Source organism: Chionomys nivalis, chromosome 1, assembly GCF_950005125.1.
Source record: "Chionomys nivalis chromosome 1, mChiNiv1.1, whole genome shotgun sequence".
Lineage (NCBI taxonomy): Eukaryota > Metazoa > Chordata > Mammalia > Rodentia > Cricetidae > Chionomys > Chionomys nivalis.
This window is the reverse complement of record NC_080086.1, coordinates 17,112,615-17,139,291: the sequence shown is the minus strand read 5'-3', so window position 1 is coordinate 17,139,291 and position 26,677 is coordinate 17,112,615. Positions and strand designations below refer to the sequence as shown.

At 45.7% G+C, this 26,677-nt stretch overlaps 1 protein-coding gene across 2 annotated transcripts in view; it reads left to right on the top strand.

Moving 5' to 3' along the window:
- The window catches only part of Etv6 (ETS variant transcription factor 6), a 238,163-nt gene that overhangs the window by 97,749 nt on the left and 113,737 nt on the right, over window positions 1–26,677 (top strand). For both annotated transcript variants that reach the window (XM_057786286.1, XM_057786278.1), the window contains exon 2: window positions 2,119–2,248. In XM_057786286.1, the coding sequence (XP_057642269.1) occupies window positions 2,119–2,248 (130 nt within the window). The remainder of the gene's footprint in view (window positions 1–2,118; window positions 2,249–26,677) is intronic.

The following is a 26,677-nucleotide window of genomic DNA, read 5'->3' as shown; positions in this document are numbered from 1 at the left end:
GGATGGGGAGCCCTCTCCAGATTTAAGCTGCACTTCTCATATACACAGGTATAGGTTGTTGCCTCTCTTACCCACAGGCCCCAAAACAGACACTCAAACACTAGAAAGAGTAACTTACGTGTCTATTAGAATTACTTGAAATCCTCAGTGTTTAGGGTTTCTGTCTGTTTGTTTGTTTTGTTTTTAAAAAGGGAAGTTGGATGTTTTGCGTCTTGAGACATCTTGGTTGACGTAGGAATTCAGTCTAGGTACATGGGAACCTAGATTGGATAGAGAACTTCACCAGGATCGTTGAATGATGTGTGTTTAAACGATACTCTGGCTGACTCCTTGCTGCTCGAAGATGCCTTAGGGAAAGTATGGTGATTCCATCTGGAAACGATAATATATATTTTTTCATTTAAAATTAAAATTTACCATGCCAAGTGCTGAACTTTCCAAGTTCTTAGCAGAAGATTGACCTTGGTTCCAGGGCCAAGAGGACTCCTGTTCTTTCCCTTCCTTCCCCTTGCCTATTTGATGAAATACACAGTATTAAAGATCTGTCTTTCCAAAGAAAATGTAAGGACCTGCCCTGCTTCCCCCCCCACACACACACTTTTTGAGGCTCAGTCTTATGTAGCCCAGGCTGGCTCTTTTGAACTTCTTGTATCTACCTTTCGAGGACTGCACACCTGGCCAACCCCTCCTGGCTTCACCCTCGTCTAGAATTTACTATTGCCCCTGAAATCTATTTTTGAGTCTCAACTTACTGATCTTTCCTCCAGTCTGATTTTTGGACCTTGCATTTTTCACTTTTGTTTGTCCAGCTATATCAAAGGCACCGTTGGAAGTTAGGTTTACATGTGTGTGGACTGCAAGTCAGGCTGGTGGTTGCTGTGTAGATTGCAGCTGCAAATTGTGCGTCTGCTCTTGCTGAACACAGTAGTTGTTTCCAAGTTACTAATATAAAGACCCTTCTCCGATCACTCGTTGGGCTTTAATTGATCCAGCAAATACTGATTGCATAAGGTTGAATGGTGGGTCTGTTATAGCCCTGCTCACCTCCTTGTCTGCTGACGAGTATCTCAGTCATTGTCAAATAGATTTTAAAAGATCCCTGGAATACTTCAAAGAGAAAGGAAATAATTGCTTATGATGGGAAGGAAGAGAGAGCAAGGGGGGATCCTTGTTCATGTAGATATGGAAGAAGAGACGTTTAAACACTGGCTGTTTGGGGTTGTGGTTTTGGTATAGCGAGATAGTGAAAGAAAATGTAATTTAATCATCTGGGGCTCTAACTCAGTCGGTAAAGTGCTTGCTGAGCGTGTATGGAGCTCTGCGTTCAGTCCTTAGCACTGAATAACCAGGCATGGTCACACGTGTGTGTAATCTCAGCATTCAGAAGATAGAAGCGGGGGTATCAGGTTTTGGAGGCCAGCCTGAGCTACATACATAGTGAGTTGGAGGCCAACCTAGGCTATCAGAGACCACTTCTCAGAAATGAAGACAAAAAAATAAATAAATAAATCTAGATCTTAAGTCTTTGGACTTAGAAGCTGTCACTTTCCCACTTACTGGTACAGCTCGCTCTTGCTGGATTCGAGTATCGAATCATACTGATTAGAAGCTGGGGATCTTGCCAGAGAAGCGGAAGCCTGGTTTGAATGCATTGGTGACATTCAGTATGTGACTTGGAAGAATAATGTTGGGGAGTTGCTTTGGAAGGCTACTCTTAGACTTCTTGTTTCCCCTTGCTCATCTTGCCCCCTCTTTATTCTGGTAACAAACCAGTGGTGTGGACCCCTATTGACCTGAGCCCAGTTTTTACCTTTCCAGTGTTTTTTATTTGCTTGTTTTGTTTTTAAACTAAAACAGAAGGCATTTAAAAGGTGGTATTACTCGAGGGCATGCCTAATCCGATGATGCCAGTGGGCTGCATGTATCCAGGGTAACTGTGTCTGTGCCCCAACACAGTTGTTGACAATGGGGCCATGCTGTGGCATCAGATGGTTGGACACCTCTGGTAGGGGCTCTCTGGGCAGGCGGCTGTCGCACAGGCCCCTCTCACCTTTTGCTCAGTTTCCCTCCTCCATTGCAACATTTCATTTTCTTTTCTCCCTCCCCTTTTCCTAACAGCAGGAACGAATTTCATATACACCTCCAGAGAGTCCAGTGGCCAGCTACGGGTCCTCAACTCCGCTTCATGTTCCAGTGCCTCGAGCGCTCAGGATGGAGGAAGACTCGATCCACCTGCCAGCGCACCTGCGTGAGTGTTTACCTTCGAGGTGATGGAGGTTGGGAAATTGAAGTGTGCACAGAATGCTGACCCAGGTGGATCCCTGGGAGAAACTCTGACTCTGAGATGGTGCTCGTGGGACTTGGCCAGCTGTCCTGGAATCTTTGACCTTCTCCCCATAATGGTTCTGAAAAGTTTGACATTCTTGACCCTTATTTCTCAATATTTTCATTCGTATCTGATGAAGACATGACTGGGGGAAAAAAACTAGAAATACCTAACAGATGACAGAGTTAATGTAATCTAGGAGGCCAAATGAGTTGTTTTTTCTCGAGGTTTTTATCTCTAAGTTCATGCTTACATCAGCTTCGTATTTTATTTTATTCGGTTGTGAATTCAGACTCATTGTTTTTTAAAGTTATTTGTGAATGGGGGAGGGTTGGGTTGGGGTGTGTGCCAAGGTACATATGTGGAGATCAGCTGGAGGGCATCTTTGGGGAGTTGGCTCTCTGCTTTCACTGCTGGTGCTGAGGAGGTGTGACCTGGCAAAGCATCTTCACTTGCCGCGCCGCCCCCTTCCCTTGACCCCTGCTTTATTTGTAAGCCACAGCCTTCCCTTCTCTAAGGTCCCCCCGTTTCTCCATATACTGGCTGCTTTCCTTCCTTCCATCTTTATGTACCATCACATGTCTTCCCCGTCTTCTCCCATTTACTCATTCCCCTCTCTCTTCCTTTTCTTGGCCATACTCTGCCTCAACAACTTCACCCTACTCCGAGTTGTCAACTGCATCTCGGCAGAGCCTTGGGACCAGCATGCCCCTGTGATCAGTGGTAGTCTCCAAAGCATCGACCCCTGCTGTGTCCTTTCTGTCTGCTCCTCTTCTACTGGTACCCAGCCCAGGGGATAAAATGTGACTGGAGCATCCAGAGCAAAGGAATCACCTGACTTCTCACCCTCACCAGTTGTGTCCAAGAAAATGCCAGTTCCTCTGGCTTGAATGTCGTCTCGAGGGCACATGTCCAGGTTCTAAGGGGCACTGGGGTGTCATTAGGACTTTCCAAAGTGATTCCCAGTGACTCGAATGTCACATAGTCCTGCTCACTGTCCCTTGGCATGATGGTGGTCCCTAGGTTGTCCTGCTTTCTTTATCTGTCCCTCTTCAGACGAGTAGGGAACAGTGGGGGACAGAGAGTTCGTGATTTGTGTTGCGGTTGGATCTCGGCCAGTAGTGTTGGGTCATCCCTTCTGCTTATACTTTGGATGATTGCTAGGATTCATCTGGGACACTGGAATCCTTCCTTCTTCTGCCATATTGTGTATAGAAAGTGTTGCCTCCCGTGATCCAGACATCCCTGTGTCTTATCCTAAGCAGAGAGGCAGATGGCACAACCTCGTTTTCCATCACACCCTCCACAGTGGTCTTGCAAAGCAGAGGTGGTGTCTGTAGAGCTGTAGGCAGGGTCATACCTAGAAAGCGGAACTGTTGCAGCACCAGAGGAGCACAAGAGCAGGAAAAGAAACAAGCCATAGGAAATTTGCCTCCAGGTACCGTCCTGTTACCAGTGTATTTCCTTCAGGAATATTACCTTGGGTAGAGCAAATTCATGCCAGGCAGACAAAACACCTCTACCAAATCTCACTTGTAGTATGAGCTGCGGTGGGCTGCGTTCCGGCCGCCCCAGCTCCCTCATGGCTAGCTCATGCCTGAAATAATTACACGGAAACTGTATTCTTTTGAACACTGCCTGGCCCATTAGTTCCAGCCTCTTATTGGCTAGCTCTTACATATTGATCTAACCCATTTCTAATATTCTGTGTAGCACCACAAGCTGGCTTACCAGGGAGGATCTTAACCTGCGTCTGTGTCCGGCGGGAGAATCATGGCGACTACCTGACTCGGCTTCCCTCTCCCAGCATTCTGTTCTGTCTACTCCGCCTACCTAATTTTCTGTGCTATTAAAGGGCCCAAGGCAGTTTCTTTATTAACCAATGACCTTCCTCCATCACTCACTTACTTATTTTGCCAGTCATTCCTGTGCTCTGCCATGCAATGTCCTAGGTACCCCAGGTACTGAGATGCAGAAAGCAGAATTCCGTGCTTCTACATAAAGATTACACACAATTATCCCAGACAGGGTGAGTTTTGTTTTTTTTTTCATACTATGTATGTTCCTATCTTTTTCAAACCCCTCGAGGGACCCCGAGTCCTGATAAGCCTCCAGGCACCTTTGGCATACATTAGCTCTTTACTGTAGAAATTATCATAGTGGAAAAAAAACCAACCTAGCAAGCAGACTGAACTGGCGATTAGATTTTCAGTCTGAGCTCATGTAGCTGTGAACTGGTCATTTGTTTCTTTCTTCCCTTCATGTTTGCATTGGAAAAGAGGATGCTTCAGTCCTTCTTCCTTTAAAGATGGCACGTCTTGTCTCCGCCCTCATCCTTATCTGGAGCTGTCTTTCCTTAGCAACACGTAGTCTCTCCTTGAGAAGGCAGCTTCCTCACTGAGCCACTGCTCCTGCTTCCCAGCATATCGCCAAGTGCAGCACACTGTCATAATAGCTAGTAACAAGCTGGGTGTGGTGGCGCATGCCTTTAATCCAAGCACTGAGAGGCAGAAGCAGGTAGATCTCTGTTGCTTCAAGGCCAGCCTAGTTTACAAATTGAGTTCCCAGATAGACAGAACTCATAGAGAAACACTGTCTCAAAACAAACAAACAAAATTATTAATGCCTAGTAATTATTGTGACACTATATGAAATCTTGTGTATATATAAATTATTTTATTTCAGTCTTATTTTAATATCTGTAAAGATAGATTTATTTCTGTTTATTTCCATTCATAAAGACTATCTTCATGTTACATATAAAGGCTTACAGATTTTTATTTTATTTATTTTGCAATGCTAGGGATCAGACCCAGGACCTTGCACATGTTAGGCAAACACTCTACTACAGAACTTTATCACTAGCCCAAGACTTCTAGAATTTAAGTAATTTTTTTTTCAGTGTTGGTTATAGAACTAGTAAGATGGCAGGGTCAAGGTTCAAATTCAGTCTTGTCTGATCCCACAGCTTAGATTCTTAATCTTTATGCCACTGTACAACTATATGTTTAATCTATTTATTTTACATGGATGAATGTAATAGGGTTGCTGCTTGGTCAGTTGCACTGATGTGGCCCCATAACAGGCCTGTGGATGGAACCCGTTTTCTGGACTATTTTTCAGTCCTTTGCTGAAGAACTTGTGTGTCATTCCTGGATGGATGGATGGATGGATGGATGGATGGATGGATGGATGGATGACGGGTAAATTGATGGATAGATGGATGATCACCAAGATCACCCTCTGTAGAGTTGTCGAACATTACTGCTGGTCTGGGGATAATCAGTAGGTTATGGATTCATGGCAGGGCAGTGGTTTTCCTGACTGTCTCAGCTGTGGCAGTCCAACTTAAGTGATAGCTCTCCTTGGTAGATTGAAGAAGCCCTGTTGTGACATGGTTGGTTTCAACATCTGGAATGAATCCTCTACAAGTAGAAGTTCCCAGGCTCTTGCTGTCTGCCCTCTGCCGGGGCTTTCCAGGCAAGCTAGCCCAGCTTCCCTCCTCCCTCTTCTAGTTCAGGACCGCCTGCTCCTTACTGTATTTGAGGAACTCAGTGGCCGCCGACTCTGTGAAGTTGGGCCATACACTTGGAGATGCATCCCAGCTGAGTTTCCAAACATTAAAAAAAAAAAAATAGCAAGGGAATTAGGTTACTGCTGTTTTAATCTGGGATTCCAGACAATTCCCAGTAGAATGTGCGTGGAAAGTACGGGGAAGAATATGAGAGCCGGGACAGCAGCAGGACATTTATGGTATTGCGAGGTTGGAGCATTCTCAGGGGCCTGTTTTAAAAGAAGTACCAGGCTAATATGACTCCCAGTCACCAGGCTAATATGGCTCTCAGTCGCTGTTTCTTGCTGTTTCTCTGGATATCCAGCTAAACCTCGCTCTTAACTTTCTTTTCTCCTCTCATTCTTAAATAAAAATAAGATTTGGAAAGGGGGAGGACAGGAATCTAATGGCTGGGATTCTCACAGATTCTCACCACTGTGTTCACAACCGTCTAAACTGATGCCCCAACCTGGCAAATTAACAAGCTTCCGAGAGATTAAAAAAGAGAGATGTAGGCTTTGCCTTGTGTTTGCAGATGTGATAAAAGTGAAGTGGTAAATGACCTAGTGTTAAGTGATGACTAGGAGGAGCTGCAAGGACATGCAGGGGCAATGCAGGCCTTGGTGGGAGAGTCCCTGCCACCTTGGTCCTCATGCCCAGAACTGCAGCTGATGCTCCTGAGTGGTCCTGCTGAGGTCCTCCCTGTTTGTGGAGAGGGCAGAAAGGGCATGCTCCTCCTCCCTCTCTCCTCCTTCCTTCCTCCATAAAGCCTGCTGATTCTTTTTGAGCCCGAGGGTTGGGGTGGGGCGGAAGTAAGCCTTAGCGGGCCATGGAAAGCAAAGTTACCTTTATACAGATCACCATCCTTCCTAGACACGAGAGCTCCAGGGGGCTGGGTCAGGTTCATAGTTGGTCCTCATCATTGTCTGGAAAAGAAGTCTCTCCCCTGTTCTCATGGGGGCGGGGCCTGCCCTGTGAAGGAGGGACTTGATATTCTGCCGGAAAGCTGCCTTTTATCAACTTCCTAGGCAGTGAGACCCAAGGTGCTGCTACTGGGCTGCCAGCAGAGGCTGCTCTGTAGGATTTGCATCCCTATGACCAGATGTCTGAGCCAATAGACTCAAGTGTTGTTTTGGTCCATGCTTCTGTAGTCTGTAATCCGTGGCCCCTGGCTCCTTTGTCCTGGGCCCCTGACAAGGCAGAACATCATGATAGGGCAGTAGCTTCCAAGAAGCAAAGACAGAGAGACAGGCAGAGGGAAAGGGAAGGATCCAGGTTCCCCATTGCCCCTTTAAGGACACCTCCAGTCATTTAGCTTCTTTAGGTCCCACCTTCTAAGGGTCCCACCATATTCTAGGAATACCATAGGCTGGTGCCCAAGTCTTTAACACATGGCTCTGTAGGGATCCAAAGATCCAAGCCTTAAGAGTCAGTGTGTTTGTAGGAGCCCTTTAAGTACCAAGCCTCAACCACTGAAGCCCAGGCTGGGCGGTACAGCAGCAAGATGAATGTGTTTCTGACGTATAGAGCAGAATTTAAGCAGTTAACTACCTTCTTTTCAAACTCTGTTAAACACGATCGCCTCATGTTTGGTTGATTTAATCACATTTAATCAAAGGTCGACATTAATGGCATTTGCCTGAAGACTTTACATCTTACTCTATTTGGCCTTGCTCAGTCCCTGTGAGTTGATATTAAAAGAGGGGACCCAGGACTCATTCGTCATATTTAATAGGGCTTTGGTTTACGATGTTGTGGGTTAATACATAGCCATAATAACTGCCCTGAGACTTTTAGAGTCCGGACACCAGACATGGTCCCCTGGCTCTCCTTCCTTTTCCTTATGAATCTTTCAGGATTTCTACATTCCTACTCCTGCTTGTGTGTTTAGTAATTTAATTGTATGCCTTCCTGTGGGAGCTGCACTGCTCCCCGGTTCTGCTGCTTCGTAGGGCACCGGGGTGACTGGGTTCCAGACAGTCGCATGGCAAGCGAGCGGCCTAAGAACCCGCACACAGGGAAGGATGTGGTGCCTCGACTTTAATTGGCTGGAACCACAGTTCTGTACGCTTTGAAGCTATCCTTGCTGTTAAAAGCAGAGAAAGCCATGAGAAGTAAATAGAATCATAGTTAATATTTCATAGTGTTGTAAAAAAACAAGATGTATCTGCACATATTACTTCATCATTTGACATAAGCAGGTGGTGTTCTTGATCCAGCCTCAGTTCAATGGACTTGTCCAGGTTCACACAGGACAGCAAGTGTCTGTCATGATTTTACTTGCTTGTGACATCAGGTTGACATTCAGTTTATTTAGCTCAGTAACCCAATAGCAGGGCTGGCTGTAGAGGCCTTAGAGGATCAACTCTTAGAGGGGACACCGCTAATGACTGCTGGGGCCACCCTGCTTCTTGGAGTTTCCAGTTGGAAAAAAGATACCATGATTATCGGATTAGTCTAATAGCTAGACTGAATGGGCTTAGTCTCAGGACTTCTTCAGTGTCTTCCGAGTAGAGGATTCAGCTTCTCCAAGACTAACTTTCTAATAACATGTGGTTCTTGTAAATGACAAAGTTTGTATAGGTAGCACTGGCTAAGGTCTAATAATGGGCAAGGGAAGTAATTCACAAGCGGTCTTGCTGTGGTCACCTCTGAAACGTAACAGGTGGCTTCCCCACGTACAAACTCTGGGAATCATGCGAGTTGCTAGCTGTTGATCTCGTTAGAGAAAGAACCAGGAGCTGGCCGACATAGCATTGAAGATGGTTTTCTTGACTCAGAGTGGAAGCAGGATTTCTTTCCTGATAGCCCCTGTGATTGACAAGCTCCCTCAGTCTGGAACTGTGCAGTCTCTTTCCCTGACCTTCCCCTCTCATCTTCTTAGATCTGTCAGGTCTTGCTAGGTCCTTGGCCATCATCAGTGTTCCAGAGGTGACCTCTCCTTACAGCTTCTTGTGACATGTGGTGACATCACCACTGGAGTTGAGGCAAGGGCATGGGGAAGAGCCAATTCCCAGCCAGTGTCTTAAAGCAGAATGGACTTCTGGCAAAGTTGGTCAAGCTATGACATTTTTATTTTATCTTTATTTCTCCTTAAACCTTTGGGCACCTTCACGTTTTGCATCCAAATACCCAAAGACACTCAATTTTCCATGCAGCACGTGGGACAATACGAGGGTCCAGTTTAGCTGCTTCAGATAACTCAAAGAGAAAAAAATAAATAAATAAAACAGTCCACAGCCGAACAGCCAGGATGCTTTGGAAGGGAAATTTCCTTTTTGGGTGGTGCTGTCTGAAAGAATTTCCGATGCAGGCAGACGTTAATTCCCAGCTCCATGCTTCCTGATAAGGAAGCAGCTTCAATAAATGCAGCTATTTATAGATGTCTCGCTCGCTCTCTCTTTAAACATATAACCAGAGGCTTATTGACCTTTTCTTTCACTTCACGTTGCATGCAGCGAGCCCTGTGTGTACATTTAAGGCAGTTCCTCCAGCATGAGCTTTGACAAAGTTGCTCTGACTCTTGGAAGTGGCATCCAGAGGGGAAGCACAGCCACCTCTTGTATATCAAGGGCTCTCAGATTTGCATGGAGTTATGAACTGGACATTTAGAAGCCACTGGCAGTTGGTTGTCCCTCCCTGGTGCTTGGGAGGTAAACACGTGTGTTACTCGGGCTTCCATGTTGTCGCGACTAACTACCTGACGTGTACATTTTAAAGGTGGAACCGTGTGTTATGGTTCATGGTCTCAGAGAGTTCACTCCATGGTCACTGGCTCTGTTTCTGGGCCCATTATGAAGTGGAACATTATAGCAATGAGAGCCCATGAAGGCGGAATTTCCTCATCGGGTAAGGGAGAAAGCAGAAAGAAAAGGTGCGCAGAAGAGGCCAGGGCAGGGTGCAGTTCCAAGGAATTGTCCCCAGTAACCTGCCTCTTTCCTCTAGGCCCCACCTTCTGTTTCTCCCCATCTCCCAATAATGTCATCATTCTAAGAATCTGTCAAAGGATTCCTCCACCCTGAGGTCAGAGCCTTAATGATGTCATTGTCTCTAGAAATGTATCCAGACACACTCAGAGGAGCGCCTTATGAATCCCCGAAGCATTTGTGGGTTTTTTTCCTATTTTCAACTGTATTTTAATTTATTCCTTGAGAATTCCATTCAACATGTTTTGATTCCATGTACCCCCTACTTCCTGCCCTCCAATCCCTACCAGGATGTCTTCATCACATCTCCCTCCTAACTTAAAATCCTTTAAACTTTTCTTAATACAGCCAGCAATCATAATTAGCCATCATAATCTATGAACCCAGAGATGTCTGATTTCTTCTGGACTCCACATAGAAGGTTTACGACAAACAGAACCATCGAAAGATGTAAGAGACATTGAGAATCAGTTTTATTAAGAGACTTGATCAGTAGAAAATGATGTCATTTCTTCTTCGTTTCTCTCTGCCAGCTCCCTTTGGGTTTTTCTCATCCTGAGAAATCCTGTGGCCTTCCCTTGACAGGCTAAGGTCCTGCAGGTTGAAGAGCCGAACCTATATACCTATAGGCAGGCTCACATACATGTCTGTACGCCCTCCTGGCAGGTGTGACAATAGTGATCCTGTGTGATGTCAACTTGTCCTGTGTTCCACCTCTCCACTTCCTCACTAGTGAGCTGACTTTATACAAATACAATAAAATTTCTATTTTCAAATAGTGCATATTTTCTCCCATTTTGCTCTACGCTTGAAGTGCACCTCTTCTGCAGCTCACTCTTGAGGTTTCTGGCAGGAATGACTGGGACAGCTGCATCCTTCCCGAAGTCAATCTTAGCAGAAGCCTCCAGGTGTTGCTGCTGCCACTGCTGTTTCAGGTGAATTTGGCTTCTCAGTTGCTTGTGCCGAGTATGAGTGTTTTAGGGGTTCTTTTTGCTGACCTCAGCTGAAGCAAGGTAGAGCAAGACTGGGGATTTAAGCAAGCCCTGATTCTAACCACATAACCAGTGTAGACTCCCGGGCGTTGTCAGCATCTTGACCTCATATCCCTGCTTTCCAGCCTGGCTGGGTAGAGTAAGTCTCATTCTTTTGAAATTGGTCCCTTCGTTCTGCTTCCCCCAGACCGCGGCTTCTAATAGCCGTTAGACGGCAGTCTGCAGTTCCAGTAATAGAGCTACAGATTGCAGCTCCTGATAATGGGTGTACTGATAAAGAGCTGAGATCCTAATGCAGAGGTATGGATGCAAGGAAGATGCAGCGAGGATCCCCGAAGGAAGCCGCATGCTGGGAATTCTTGGCCTTACCAGAAGTTAATTCTCAACCTGTGTAGTTGGGATACCAACTCATGCTGTTTGCTGAGGAGGGTGAAGGTTTATAAGAGGAAACTTAACAACTGTTGTTTTGTTTTCTAAAATACTTGTGGAACAAGTCTTGAAGGGTATTAAACAATACTTTGTTTTTTGCAGCAGAGTCTCTGTAGCCCAGGCTGACCTTGAACTCATGTCGCTGAAGAGGACTTTGAACTTACGATCTCCCTCCCTCTACCCACCGAGTATTGGGATCACAGGCAAATGGCATCAAGCCTAGATCTTAAGTACTAGTTTACATTTTTTTTTTTGTCGTTGTTTGTTTCATTTTGGTTTTTTTTGTTGTTTGGTCGTGATCACCAAACTGCCAGCATCTAGAAGCAGCGCTTCATCCCAGGAGCCATTCCAAGGTCACCTGTATTTAAGTTCTTAGTGCTAGCCCACAGGTCCTGTGGCAGTGCCGTGTCCAGTCAGTACTAATAGCCGCGACTGCATGGAGCATTTCCTATGTGCCAGGAACCTCTAAGTCAGTCGGAATAATCACAGCGTGTTTGGAACTGCGATGTGGCTCACTGTGTCCCCAGGACAGAGAAGAGAGAGGAGTCATGACCTGGCTCCACATCTTGTCCAGAGACCAGGCTTTCCTCACCTCACCATAGCCCATCTCAGATATGCTAGGAACTAAGTAGTCATTTCATTCTGGTTGTTGGTGAGAAGGGGAAAAAAATCAAAGTTGCTCATCCCCTTTTTGAAAGAAAAAAAAATCAAGCAAAATTGATACAAGCAACTGACAAGAAAACACAGGGGGATAAAATCAGAGAATCAAACCAAATAATCTCTTGAAGATTATTAGAAGAAGATAAATTTGCAGATCCAGTCCTGTGGGTATACTGTTAGCTGTCACACATTTTTTTGAAGTATAAATTTTAGAAACAAAATTTTAATGAAGCCAACAGAAGTTCCCATTGTACCAGTTTTCCGTCTTTTGAAATGAAACCACCCCACTTCACATGAACGCCGAGCCCCTGAGAAGGTTGAAGGCTGGTGGTAACGCTGAATTACAAATGACACCACCAAACTTCCTCCCACTCCGTGTTCTCTGTCGTGCTTCAGAACATCGCCTGGTGTGCCAGTGCCTCCCTTTCTCTGTGTGACACTTGGTCGTCGTACAATGACTCGTAGGGCTGCTGTGCTCCCAGTCAGTTCTCTGGGCTTCTGGTCTCATTTGGCTGCGATGCAGGATCATCTCAGCCACCGTGTGTGCCTTCTCCTGAGAAATGGTTTATCTGTAGAATCAAGGAGGCTGAGCCCATGATTCCCAAGTTTCTTCCCGACTCACACGTCTTACATTATTCTGACTCCAGAGAAGCATACAGCTTCTCAACTGCCAAGCGTTATCTACAGACAGCACGTCTGGTGTTCATTCATTTGGTTTCCAGTGCTCAGCCTCCAATTTTGGTGCAGATGGTAGTATTTCGATGATGCAGGAGATTGTCCTATGCTTGTGCTGTGACTGCTGTGTGAGGATGCCCTCTTGTAAGGAAATATGGGAGTCTAGAGTCTGGCTCTGCTGGAAGTTTCTCTGGGTGCCTGTGATTGAGACAAGGTAATGTTTTATGGGATGGAGACTGATGTCCAGTGCTGTGCCTCCACTCTTTCCTTACGCCAGTCCCAGGATGATGCAGCCCGATCTCAGGCCTGCTCCTCTGTTCTCTCATGCTGTCCCACCCCCCCAACCCCCATGACCTGAGAATTTCCCGTGAGCTGGCCCTTTGCCCAGGGCGTTACATACAGGTGTAGCTTCTGGTAACCGTTTGATCCTGAGTGGGTGATTTGTGGGAATCCCCTCCTGACTCAGAGCGTGTTCATTTTTGTTATAGCCTGCATCTTCCTCCCTCTGGATGCTGTCCACTAGGGTTTGGGCTTTACAGAGCCGGTGGCCAGCCCAGAGAGACCGTGCAATCCTGCTTCAGCCAGGCTCATAGCACATGCACAATTAATACCACATTAATTAATTATGGCGAAAAAAAAGGGCCGAGCTGGCAGAGGACTGAAGGCTTTCAGCTTCTAAAGTGAAGGCTTTGATGCCCAGCTTTAAAGTATATTTCCATCTGCCTCAGCAGCAGAGACTCTGTGACACTCAGACCGTCCCCTGGGCATGAAAACTCACACCCAAGAAACTATTTCCCGTTCCTTGAATCATCTGTGAGTTTCCACGGGCTGCCCAAAGGGGATACAAGATTAGAAAGAAAGAGACTGCCCAGAGCACTGTGGTTTGTGAACAGAACTCATAGAGGATTTTGTTCTCTCTTCCCTTTGTAGCTAGTGAGTGAGTCACCAACATCAGAGGCTCCGGGAAGAAAAACACAGATGAGCACAGGACTTGGTGCTGAATCTCTTGAGATAGAATCTCTGACTCCACTCCTAGTGAATCCTGTTTCAGAAGGGACACTGTGCATTCACGTATCTGTTTCTCTGGAGGGTTGGGGAGTTCACCTGGCTTGTGGACAGAGTGGGGAGAAAAGGCTGCCCCTTCCTTTTCATTTGGAAATGCTGAGATTCCACATAGAATCCCATTTGCTCTTCGTGCAAGTTGGTGGTGAGGCTACCACACAGAATCCCTGACCAAGGTACATCATTGTGGGTCCCATTTGTGACTCCTAAGCATTCTGCTTGAGCCTCTCACTGACCTTAAACCTTGGTTGTTATATAAATATTCATTCACCCAAGTATCTGGAGTTCCATCTAAAGGAATTTCTAGGATGACTAAAGTAGAAATCCCGAGGTGTTTTCCTCCCTTGAGACCGTGGGCTTATAATGTTCTTTCCAGACTATACTCGGCTGGGGTGTAGCTCAGTTGGTAAAGTGCTTGCTTAGTGTGCATGAAGCCCTGAGTTCAATCCCCAGCGCTAGATGAACCAGGCACGGTGGTGCGTGTCCCTCGTCCCGGCACTCGGGAGGCAGACAGAGGGATTGGACTGTCAGGATACTTGAGTGTTCTGCTCGTGTGCTGACTGGAGCTTGAGACCAACAAAAATTAAACAGATTTGTTGTTTATCAACTGTATATTTTGGACCTCATAAAAGAAGATTTTCTTTGGATTCTTAGGCAGAGAAAATTGTTTACTTCAGATAAACTTGTCTGAGTGTGCATGCTTATGTGTGCGCGCGCGCACGTACACACAAACAGTTACACACGAACACAAGTGTGGCTTTGGGATTATGTGAGTTATTACTCCAGATATCTGTTTCACAAAGCTCGTACGGTGGTTCATACCACCCCCATGTCGTGAGGAAGGGACATGAAGGACACAGTGGAGCATTGTGACACTGCCATTGTACCTACAGCTGTGTCACTGTCTGCTTATTGGCGTCTTTGTTTGCTGAGGAAATATTCAGATTCACAAGTGCCTGACGCTGTACTAAGGACAGAGGGCTTGTAGTTGTCTGTGAACAGGGCCAGTGTTCGACCAAAGCAGGGAATGTGGTCACCCAGTTGAAATGATTTACAGTGCCGTGGGTATAAATGTCTGGCCATGATGAACTACCCCAGCGCCTGCATTTTCTCCTTTGAAAGACATTCCTTTGGTACCAGGCAAGTTCCCACCTAGCGCCGTTAAAACATTTTTTTAGGTTCATTTATTTTGGTTTATGTGTCTCAGTGTTTTGCTTGCATGCATGTATGTTAGTGCATCACATACATGCCTAGGGATAGTTGTGAGCCACCGTGTGGGTACTGTGAACGAAGGTGGCACTCGGCAGGTGGGGGCCGGCTGTAAGAACAGTCCGTGCTCTAACTGCTGAGCAGTCCTTCCTGCCCTCGCCCCACTTTTAAAGGTAAACAGGAATGTAGGTAGTGCCTTGGATGGATGTAGTGAGTAGCTCAAGTCGTAGCCTTGTGGAAATTAGTTTATTAAATTTCTCAATTCCCGGGGCTGGAGAGATGGCTCAGTGGTTAAGAGCATTGCCTGCTCTTCCAAAGGTCCTGAGTTCAATTCCCAGCAACTACATGGTGGCTCACATCCATCTATAATGAGGTCTGGTGTCCTCTTTGGACATTCAGGCATACACACAGAGAGAATATTGTATACATAATAAACAAATAAATATTTTAAAAAAATTTCTCAATTCCCTCACATCAGAGGCAACCATAGCTAACACGGAAGGCCAAGGGAGGTGATCAAGCTGGAAATACCTCTGTTATTTTGCTCAGGCCGTTTTGTTTTGTTTGTTGTTTGGTTTGGTTTTCTCCATGGAGGAGACATATGAAGAGAGAGAAAAAAATCCAGGTCCCTTGATTAAGACAGAGTCTTGTAAACCCGAAGCCCCGAAGCTGAGAACAGTCAGCCCGATGCTGGTCCTGCACACGTGTTACCTGGAGAGGCTGCCAGTGTTGATCTTAGCCAGACAGGTTGAGCATCTATTCCAGCCCTTTCTGGTTCTTTGACAGAAGTAGTGAATTTGCCAGTATAAATTCTCACAAGTGTTTAAGGGACATAAATTCAGATTTCAGTGAAGGGGGCCAGGGTAACTGATGTGTGGAATGAGGATTTTGGATATGGAATTTGGGGGCACAGTCCTCCTTAGCACTTCACATTCAATGACAACTTCTACTTACTGAGTGCTTACTGTAGACTCTGCTGACATGGATATGTCAACGAACCCTCTTGACAGCCCTGTGAGCTGATTTCCATTATCCTCTCTTTACTGGATGAAAAGTCCAGTTTAAAGAGGTTAAGGAGCTCGGCCAAAGTCACTCATCCAGCTGGTAGGCAGTCCAGTGGGCCCTTCGGACTCTTTATATCTTTCTTCCCATTGTAAACTGAAGCCCTGTTCTCTAGATGAAAGGAATGAAAAACAATGTCACATTCACCTCTTGAGACTCAACTGTGGTTAAGACTTCATAAATTTTAGAAAAATAGGATAACTCACCAAAGTAAACATTTCAAAACCACCCCACAGCAAACGTCTACCACAACCCCAAACCTCAAGCTTCATATATTGAGATCTTAGGGAGCTTCATGATTCTCGTCAGCCTCTTAAACACTGCCCTGTTTCCTGGTAAATAATATCCTTTCAGAGTCCTGGCACATACGTAGTGTAATGAGATCAGCCCCGAGCATGCTGCCGTCTTAGTGGCCTCTAATTGCAGGGTGAAAATCCAGGGGTGCCCTAACTCCTCGTCTGTCCACGTCTCTCTGGTCACTGCCTGATACACAGTTGGAGGTTCAGTGCCGTCTCTTCCCTTGCTTACTTTAGATAGATCAGTCCTTTGCACGGGCTTTTTTTTTTTTTAAATAAAGTGATTTGAAATGGAAAATTAAAAACTTAAATGCAAGTTTGGCAGCTTCTCTGCTCAGAAGCTTCATAAAATTCACTGTAGCACAGCTGCTCTGGATTCTCACCACTTAGCTATTCTCAAGATGTCTGAGAGATTAATTCTTATAGGACTGTGGTTAGAAATACTTCCCCCCGCTCCATGTCTTGCTTAGAATCCTCACTGGGAAAAGTTGGGTGGAAAATCCCATCACCTGGAGTAGAGGGCTCTCGGGTAATAGACATGGCTGAGGGTCACTTGTTATTTTTTTTTTGTTTTTTTTTTTGTATGCCGTGGTCATTTGAAATACTGTTCTCTTTGTGGCAGAAATCGGAAATCTTAATGTGTGAGCCTGGTACTACCTTGGGATGCTTGTGTGTGTGTGTGTCTGTGTGTGTCTCTGTGTGTGTGTGTCTGTCTGTGTGTCTGTGTGTGTGGTCTTTCTGTCATGTGTTTGGATATGGATGACAGGTACTGCAGTCTCTCCTGGCGGATTTAAGCTCTTCAGGTCTCACAGGCAGTGATAGAGGACACGCACACCAGAGAATGGAAGCTTTGGTGGGGCCCCCACCCACTGGCCCAGGGATCAACTGTTTATCCCTGGGTCCCGGCAGCAGCAGAAAGCCAGGGGTGTTTTTGGGACGAGGCTGCCAAGTTTCTTGAAACAGCCCTGTTCAAAGGCATATGCTGGGCTCACTTCTGAGGGAAATTTCCTTTTTGGGGAAGTTGAAGCAAAGGAATTTCCTGTGTGGGCAGACAGAGCTTCCTGACTTGAAGGCTTCTTGGAAGGGAAACAGTTTCATAATGAAATGACAAATTAAAGACATACCAGCCGGGTTCACTTCAAAACAGCTATTGAGAGTGCAGGCAAAGCCCTATTATACTCCCTCACAGAACAAAAATAAATCCCATCCTGACAGGTTTCTATATGCTGCATTCTATCTGTCCCCCACCTTCCTTCACAGTCTCCCACATGCTTTCTTTCCTCCCACCCCCGCCCCAGCTACCACCATCCTGCTCTCTAAGAGGCCCAGGGCATCCTTCCTGCCTCCTTTCATTTTTCTAATGGCTTCACCCATCCTCGGCGTGCTCGGAGCCTCCTTGTAGGTTTTGGACTTTGAAATGACCTCTATCCTTCTTTGACGTAAAGCAATGATTGAAGATGGCTTCAGCCATTTCCTCTAGCTAGCCCTTAAAATCTTGTAGGCAGTCCATGTAACTGCTATTCTTATCTCCGAGCTGGCTGAAGCAGGCTTTGTTCAAGAAAATGGAGCTCTCTCTGCACTGGGCAGATGATGGTCTTGTGCTGAGCATGTCATTTTCTGCAGTTCACTTCAGTGTACTGGGTTTTGTATTTTGTACATTGAGATGAAGACACCCTTTGTTGCAGTTGTGTATGTGTTTGAGATAGGGTCTGGCTGTATAGTCCTGGCACCGACCTAGACCAGGCAGGCCTCTTATGTGATGTAATCCTCCTGCCGCTACCTCCTGAGTGCTAGGATGATAGATGTCCACCTTCTTACCGTAAGGTGGTGTCTTATGGACAAAGTTTCTCCCTCCACCCCTTCCTCTAAGTGACACTCAGCATCCTATGTCTATTCTCTCTCTCTCTCTCTCTCTCTCTCTCTCTCTCTCTCTCTCTCTCTCTCTCTCTCTCTCCTTTCCCTCCCTCCCTTCCTCCTTTCATTCCTTTCTTCCTCTCCTCCTAATACAACCAATTAGGAGAAAAAAAAAAAAAACCAATGACAGCATCATTTGGGAAGTGTGTAAGAACAGCCATTATTAATTAGACTTGGGTCAATACAATCAAATAGGTACAGGCTTTGGAAATCAATTAGTAAATTGTCCATTCTGGCAATATTCAGCCAGCAGTGTGTAAGCAAGTCACCTGACCTCTTGGCCTCAGTTTTCTTGTTTACAATGAGCAGAGCAAGGCCTTTTCTTCATTCTTATATAGAAATCAGTGTGTGCGCGCGTGCGTGTGTGTATGTGGTGCTCACATGCGTGTACAGAGGCTGAATAGCATGTCCAGCCTTCCAAGAGCCGGAGTTAAAGGCAACTATGTAATATGGGTGTGAGCTGTCTGATGTGGGTGCTGAACTCCGGTCCTCTGTAAGATCAGTGGGGGCTCTTAACCACTAGCCTTCTCTCTAACCACAGGCCTTGCCTTCACAGTTGTTTATAATTTCTGTTCTAAGGACTCAGGAAGACATGGGCCCTGCATCACATTAGCATCTCAGATGGAGAAACTTGCCTCAAAAAGCAGGACAGGTTTTGTTAGTATATGTGAGGTAAGCAGGAAAAATATGGTGCTTCCCAGATAGATCGGCTGTAGTGGCTTGTCACTGGGGGTTTCTGATGGTATTGACATGGAAATCATGGGACCATGGCTGAACTTGGTAGTTTCCTCAAGAGAACTTATCTCAGGACCCTGGTTTTTCTCGCAGGACACCGGGACGTTTCTAAATAAATGGTTGTTCGTTTTTAGGGCGGAATGTTAACTAATTTTGCCTCAAAATCTTCTAAGCACTCATTTTAACCTAAGGAAATTGAGATACCGAAAGAGTTTGATTTTGTGTGTAAAGGTGGGGTTTGTAGGGTATACTGTGTGTTAACTAGAGCTGTGATGAGCTGCTTCAGCTTGACCCTTGACAAACCTGGTGGGTGGGTGGTCCTGTCATCACCTCACAGACACAGACATGGGGAGTTGAGTTGGTCATGTGCTTGCCATACAAGCATCAGGACTTGATTTTTGACCTCAGATCACACCTGAAAAAGCCATGGTTGGTGGTGCAGGCCTGTAATTCCAGTCCTGGGGAGGTAGCATGCCTGTAATCCCAGTCCTGGGAAGGTAGAGATAGGCAGTTCTTGGGGCTCAATGACCATCATCCTTACCTAATCATCGAACCCTAGGCCAATGAGAGCTGCATGTGAAAAAAATAAGGTGGATGGATGGCCCCTGAGAAGTGATACCCAAGGTTGACTTTTGGCCTCCACATGCATACGTGTGAACCCACACGAGTGCATGGGCTTAAGTGCACACTCACACACACACACACACACACGCATGCACAAGTCTTTAGTACTGAGCTTATGGTGACACACAGTACTTGGAACTGTGGCCCCACGTGGAGCCAGAAACTGGTGATGGCAGAGGCAGAAATTGAAAATGTCTGTCTTCTCTGAAGACTATCCCTTGAGGGCATCTCATCTGTGTTGTTCCTGTTATTGTTGAGCCACCATGCTTAATGCTCAGGCTTGAGGAGTTCCACCTAAGAAAGCAAAAACAGACATAATGTGTACTGAGCTCTTCCTGTGTGCAGGACAATGGCCATTCCAGGAAATATGTGTTTTTATATTCCCGTGAAACATCAGACTTATTAAGTAATTTGCATTTTTATTTTTCTATGAAACATCAGACTTATTCATTAAGTAGAAATACTTCAGTGTTATCACTGAATATTTGTTGTTTTTGAAACAAAGTCTCATGTATACTGACCTCAAACCCAGCAGCAATTCTCCTGCCTCAGCCTCCCAGGAGCCACTACCCCTGGCTCTGGACGTTTGTTATCCATCCTCTGATTTTATTCTCTCTTCTCTGTCTAAATAAGCTTTTTGTCTATGTTGGTATCTTTCTAAGATTTTATAACTTGCCACTTACACACTCCGAATTAACTTACTCTTCTTTGTTTTCATTGCTAATTTTCCCTTGGGAGTTATATATTTTCCAAACTATTTTTTCAGTCAAGAACAATCTTTCTTTCTAAGTCACTAGGTGACATCCAGGAGAAAGTCTGAGGGGAACAGCATCTTTTCAGTGGCATCTTAACTATTAAAAATTCGCATCAGTGTTCGTGTTTGGTCTGTGTAGTGAGGTACTATGTAGGTGTCGTTATGAGTTCATAGGAAGGGGAGAAACACTGCTATTTCTCCTGGCCAGAAATCTAATTTTTCACTTTAATTTCTCATAGGCCTTTTAGCAGCCAATGGGGTCTTATAAAAAAAAATTTCTCTCCATTGTTATTGTATATTCCCCATTGGGTCTGAAGACCGGGGTGGGGGTGATGCCATTGAAATTCTATAACCCAATCTACACGCTAATGCGCTGCTTTGCTCTCCTGGTGAGGAAGTAGGGGGATTAGAAGAGATTAATTGATTGCTTATTTTGTTTGGGGGTGAGAAGGGAGGCAGCAGGTCTTGTGAAGGGTAGAGAAATGGGGAGGGACTGCTTTCCTGGATCCCAGTTCTTGGATTGCATGGATCCTTTCCTTAGCTTGTGCTCTGAGGCAGGGGAGAAGATGGTAGGAGGATTGTGGTACCAGGGACCTCAGAAAAGTTGCCAAAGGGAACCAGATGACTGGCAGGTGAATGGAATCCAGTGATCTTTCCTTGCAATAAAGAAGGAAGGCGGGAAATCAGTAGAGTCAGTAAGTCTGAGTTATGTCAACTGTGGAGAAGTAGCCTCTTACCTCGACCTTGTGGTCCCCAGGTGGACCTCCCAGCCGTGGGAACTGGAATCTCCCTTGCCTTCCCTTTTGTGCAACTGTTCCTTCAGACCCCAGGTGGCCCATGTGCAGGAAGTGGCCTCGGTTTCATGTTGGGAGCTCCACACAGGAAGTTTCCACATCTTTGTTCACCTTCAGCCCTGGATGCTAGCTTTGCCTGTACCCATCTTTTTAAAGGAAGCTAGAGAATATTATGGCTTTATTTGGTACCGGCCCATCCTGATGCCCAGGCATTCAGAACCTGACCCTGTCAACGCCAGCCTTTCCTCTGTGACTCAGAATGCACAGCAGAGGGCCCTTTCTAGTTGGCACCAACCGGTGACAGATGTCTTCCAGACTGTAGCCCTTCCTCCTTCTCCTCCTCTACTTGTCTTTAGTAACCCCAAGGCTCAAGGGAAATTAGCATATACCTTCCATCAAGGCATCAAGGTCTCTATAAAATGTGGCCTCATTGGACGCTCTGGATTTGTTTATTTTGAGATGGAGTCTTGCTACCTTGCCTATCCCGATTTTGATCTCTTCACCTAGTCTACCCTGGCTCCAAACCTGTGATCCTCTAGCATCTGTTTCCCAAAAGGACACCCATTCAGTTTCACAAATCAAGAATAAGTGAGGGCTGGGTTACACCTTTGTGGGTGAGCCGGTGAGCTTACCTAAGGTCCAGGGTGGCCCTGGCAAGCTCTAGTAATGAACAGCATCAATACCTTTATTTGTGTCTTTCTTTTCAGACCAGCTAGACAGCATTGCCACACATAGGAATTCCATTTCTTTCAGCTTAGGGACTTTGTAGAGATTAACCTAAGTGATGTCATGGACTGGATGCTGCTCAAACAGTGTGTTGCAGGTGATTAGTAAGTAGTGAGCTGTACTGCCATGGCACCCCCCTCTCCATGTTTGGCTTTGGGCTCTGTGTCCAGTAATTCCATAACCTCGTCTGTAGCTCAAACCTAGGGAATAATTGTCATGTGTGAACTTCATTGCTTTAAAATCTTGAGACACCTGCCAGCCCCTCCCTCCTCTTAGACTTGTAATGGCATTTAAAAGCCAAACGCCGAACATTTTGAAGCAAAATCCCCAGCAGAAATGAACTTTAAACTGGTGAGAGTAGGGGCCGAGAAATCCTTCTGGGAGTCAGAATGAGGCACTTGTGTGTCTGGACTGGTGGAAGGTTTGTATGTTACCAGAGTGATCTCCATGGTAACAGATCAACATGGCTCCAGTGACAGCTCTAAGCCTAGAGCTTCAGGTTCCCGTGAGAAGGGGGATTCTCATAGCAAATGGAGAGGTCGGCAAAACACGCCCTTGCTTTGCAGAACTCTGGCCATGAAGTGTTATTCCATATAACCACCACATGTCCCGTTGGACCACTCTGTCCCTCTTAGCAAACCAAAGGTCTTCAGAGAGCATATAGTGCTCTCTGGAATTTTCGCTCATCTCATGCAAGGTTTAAACAGCTTTGCAGAAGAATGAGAAGGCAACGTGGAGTCGGGGGGGGGGGGGGGGATGGGGACGGGGGACGACTACCTGACAGGTTCTTGTTGTTCAGATTCTGAAAGCGCCTCAATAGTTAATTGATCAATTATATTGGGATGTATTAGTAGTAAAAAGGCAACTGATATAGTAAATGACTCTACCATCAAAGAGGAGGTGACGATGATGATGGTGGTGGTGGTGGTGGTGATGGTGAGATTGTGTGTGTGAAAATGACAGCATCTGAAATATAGAATGCGGGCTTTTGCCTCTTATAAACCATCTCTCGAATGACATAACCCAAACATGGAGGCTGGAAACGAACTGAGGAGTTAATTTTCCTGGAGCCTTGGTTACAAAAGGTAATTCATTTGCAGGAAGACTCGCCAAACGCTAGTTTATCTTAAACCACAAAAGAACAGTTGGGACTTCGGTAGAACAATTATGTAATTTGGTAATTTAAAGAACCTCTTCCCTAGGGAATCTTATGACTCAACAGCCAAAGGTGTCAGAGTGGTGAACACACTTTGGCCATAAGGCCTGGGCTGGGACTGGTTGAGGTGATAGTTTCTATTGTGTCCATGCAAACAGATCTTTTTTTTGGGGGGGGGGGAGGTGTTTTTTTTTTTTTATTTTTTTGTAATGATAATTTCTTCCTTAAGACATTTAATTCTAAGGGTGTGGGAAGTTAAAACCACAGTGACTCAGGGAAAGTAGCTAATTGCTTATTTCCTGTAAAAGGTAGCTGGGCTTCCGGATTGTCTCCAGCAAACTGTCAGCTCCTTCCAGCCTCGTAGCCTTTAGCTACTATGTTGCACAGTGACAGGAACAGCTAAGAAAGTTTCTCGTGTGAGACTCAGGTCTGTCTTTAAAAACCAAAAGTCTAAATGTTTTGTTTGAAAAATCATTCTGACTCCAAGAGTTGTCTCTGGATGATCCAGGTTCAGGATTTCACCTTGAAAAATTTTGACCGTGTTCATTATTTCCTTTGTCATAACTTTAAGTTTACTTGATTGGCATAGAATCCTTAATGCAATAAAATCTCATAAGCCCCACGTTAAAAATCTGAAAACCCACTCTCCCGACCCTTTCCTCCCTCCCCATTTTCAGTGAAGTGTTTCCAAATTTCAACTGTTTGAGGCTTGAGTCGAAAATGGGAAGTTCTTGTGGTCAATTCTAAATGGCCAAGATGGAGAGAGAGATTTTTAAGGCCATTTCCCTGCTAAACAGTTCTAGTCCCAGGACACCAGCATGACCCAGGTCAGATGTAAATATACATTATTTTATTGTCATAAGCTAGTTTAAGTTGTTTAAATTGTTTATTCTGTGTTTAAGGAAATGATCATTTTGGTGGTTCAGAGCCTGGGGAAAGGAGATTCTGTCCTTTGTTTAGCCCAGCTAAGTGGGGGTGTGAAGCACTTTCCCGAGGCTCAGGGTGGAAGGATTTTTCAGAAACAAGCAGGGGTCTCAGGAACAAAGGCAGTGAGTCTGTGTGCAGCCATGGGGGACACAGTGCTGGCTCTGGAAGGTGGGAAGTGCCCAGCTGCCTGCTCTTGGATGGCCATCTGTCTTGCTTCTCTGAACAAACATCTATCCTCCATGTCCTGGAAGGCTGCCTGCCCTTCCTCTAGAGGACATCTCCCCTTCATCTCCTGGACCAGTGTCCTCCATCCCCCCTGGGTCCTCCTCTCTCTCTCTCTCTCTCTCTCTCTCTCTCTCTCTCTCTCTCTCTCTCTGTCTCTCTCTTTTTCACACACACACACACACACACACACACACACACACACACACACACGGTGGTATGCGGAGGGCAAGGACTACCTGTTGTCTCACATGCTAGAGACAACCTGGAGTCCAGGCGGCTGCTATGGAGAGAATCTTTTAGGCTCAGGACCTTACCACCAGGCCACTGGAAGAGGAAGTTGACAGATCTTAGAAAAGGAGGGAAAAGGAGAAGTGTCCTTTCAGTTAGTTGCCTTTTGCTTTTAATGAAAGAAAGAAGGCAAATCTGGAGAGTGGCGGACAGTTTGAGGTCCAGGGTGGAGATGTCTTCAACACTCAGCCAATTGCTTGAATTTCATTTTGGCCAGAAAATGGCCCAGTGTCCCGAACGACCACATATAGACCCTGATTTTCAATCACTCAGGAAGCCTTCTCCTGGAGGCACTGTGGGCTTCCACAGATAGAACTCAGAACGCCAAAGGTTGTTTTCTTCCACTTGCTTGTCCTGCTTCCCACAAGATTCTGGTAGATGACATGTATCTTATATGATCAAAACCTTTGTGGGTGCTTGCCTTTTGGTCCCCGAATAAGAAATAAATGTGAGTAAGTGGTATTTAGTGTTAGGAATATTTCCAAAATGTTAGGAATATTTCCCAACGCGAGCTCCCTGCCGACGCAAAAAATTCCCAATCAAGCCAAATCAAAACAAGCCAAATTAAGAAATATCCAGGTTTAATAGGAGATCTGTGCTCTCGGGTAGCCCCGAGGGGGAACCGGGAAGCCGCAAAAAATGTGACCCCCGGGAGAAAGAAAGGGAAACCATATGTTCCTCTTTTGGGGGCGGAGGGATCACTTAAATACCCTGGGGAGTGGTCCTGACCCCACACCCAGGGAGGGGTCAGGACCTGGGCTGCTGGGATTTGGAGTCCAGACCAGGCCTGGGAGCTGGGATAGATGCGAGGGACAAGGGCCTATGCTCCCAATTTGACATTTAGTTGTCTATTAAGCTTATCAAAGCCTGGGAAACTCACAGGATGTCTGAAATATAGTACTGGTAGACCTCTGCAGTGAGCTCTTTTCAAACACAATTAATCTGGCAAATACAGAGGGCCCTTTATTGCATTGCATTTATTTATTTGCACTAATTTATTTGTATGTGTTGCTCATCTGTAGGCCTGAGGACAACCCATGGGAATCAGTCTTTCCTTCCACCATACGGATTCTGGGAATGGAATTTACATCCTCAGGCTTGGCAACAGATGCCTTTACCCACTAAACCATCCCACTGGGCCCCATTGGCCCTTTAGACTCACGAGTTCCAGCCACACTCATGGGCTTAGCCAACTACAGATTGAAAATGTTTAGAAAGACGTTTCATCTGTAGCAAACATGTCCAGATGATGTTCCTTGCCGTCATTTCCGAAGAAATACAGTCTAACCACTGTAAACACGGCAGTCACATTGTGTTGTGACTAATGGAGACATGATTTAAAATATCAGGGAAGTGTGAAGGTTCTGTGCAATTACTAAAGCCGATTTGAAAAGTTGAAGAGGATGTAGGCGTGACTCCAACTGTGGCATGCGCGATACCTGTTGATTGCCACTCCAGTCCTTGGAGAACCCAGGGAAAATTGACAAGCAGTAACTTGTTAACAGTTATCAGAACAAGGGTGGTGTCACTTGAGACCGCCTCCAGGTATTCTCAGCTTTGCAGTCACGACCCAGGGTTCCAAGATGATAGACTCAAACCTCTTTTCCTCTAATATCTCAGATCTGGACATAGTTAGATGCCGTCCCTGTGTGCTGGGTACGTAATTCCCTGCTTACAGTTGGGTCATGGCCTCGGAGGAAGCCTTGTCTTCGAGAGCAGCTTGTACAGTTTTCGGTAGTTCAAGTATGATTGTAGCCTTTTGCTCATAATGGCTAGGAGAAGAGAAAGAGTTGGGATCTGAGAACTGGAGAGATGACTCAGCAGTTACTAGCACATGAGTTCTTGCAGAGGAATGAAGTTTGGTCCTCAGCACCCACTTCAAGTGGCTCACAAGTACCTGTAATTGTAGCTCCAGGAAATCCAAAACCTTTGGCCTTCATAGGCACCTGCACTTGTGTGATGCTCATTCACACATCCACATAACTAAAAGTGGTAACAATTTTTAAAAGACTTGGGCTCTAGAGGGATGTTCTTAAGAGTGTGACTTGAGAAAGGAACCTGGATGGTGACCTCAGATCTGACACCAGATGCCAGGAGGTAAGGTACCAGGATGTAGCCTCCTTCACGCAGGCTGTAGGTCTGGAAGTTGATTGTAGAAGAAATCTTGACCATTCCCAGCAAATGCTCTCAAGCTCACAGTGTGATAGGTGTCTTGCAGAATGCTGCGGTTAATCTGTGAAACAGAAGTAGGTGTAGCTGTCTCTCCTCGTCACAAAAATGCCTATATATATATATAGTTATCACATCTTCAGCAGTATTGGTTGAATACCTCATGTGTCACGTA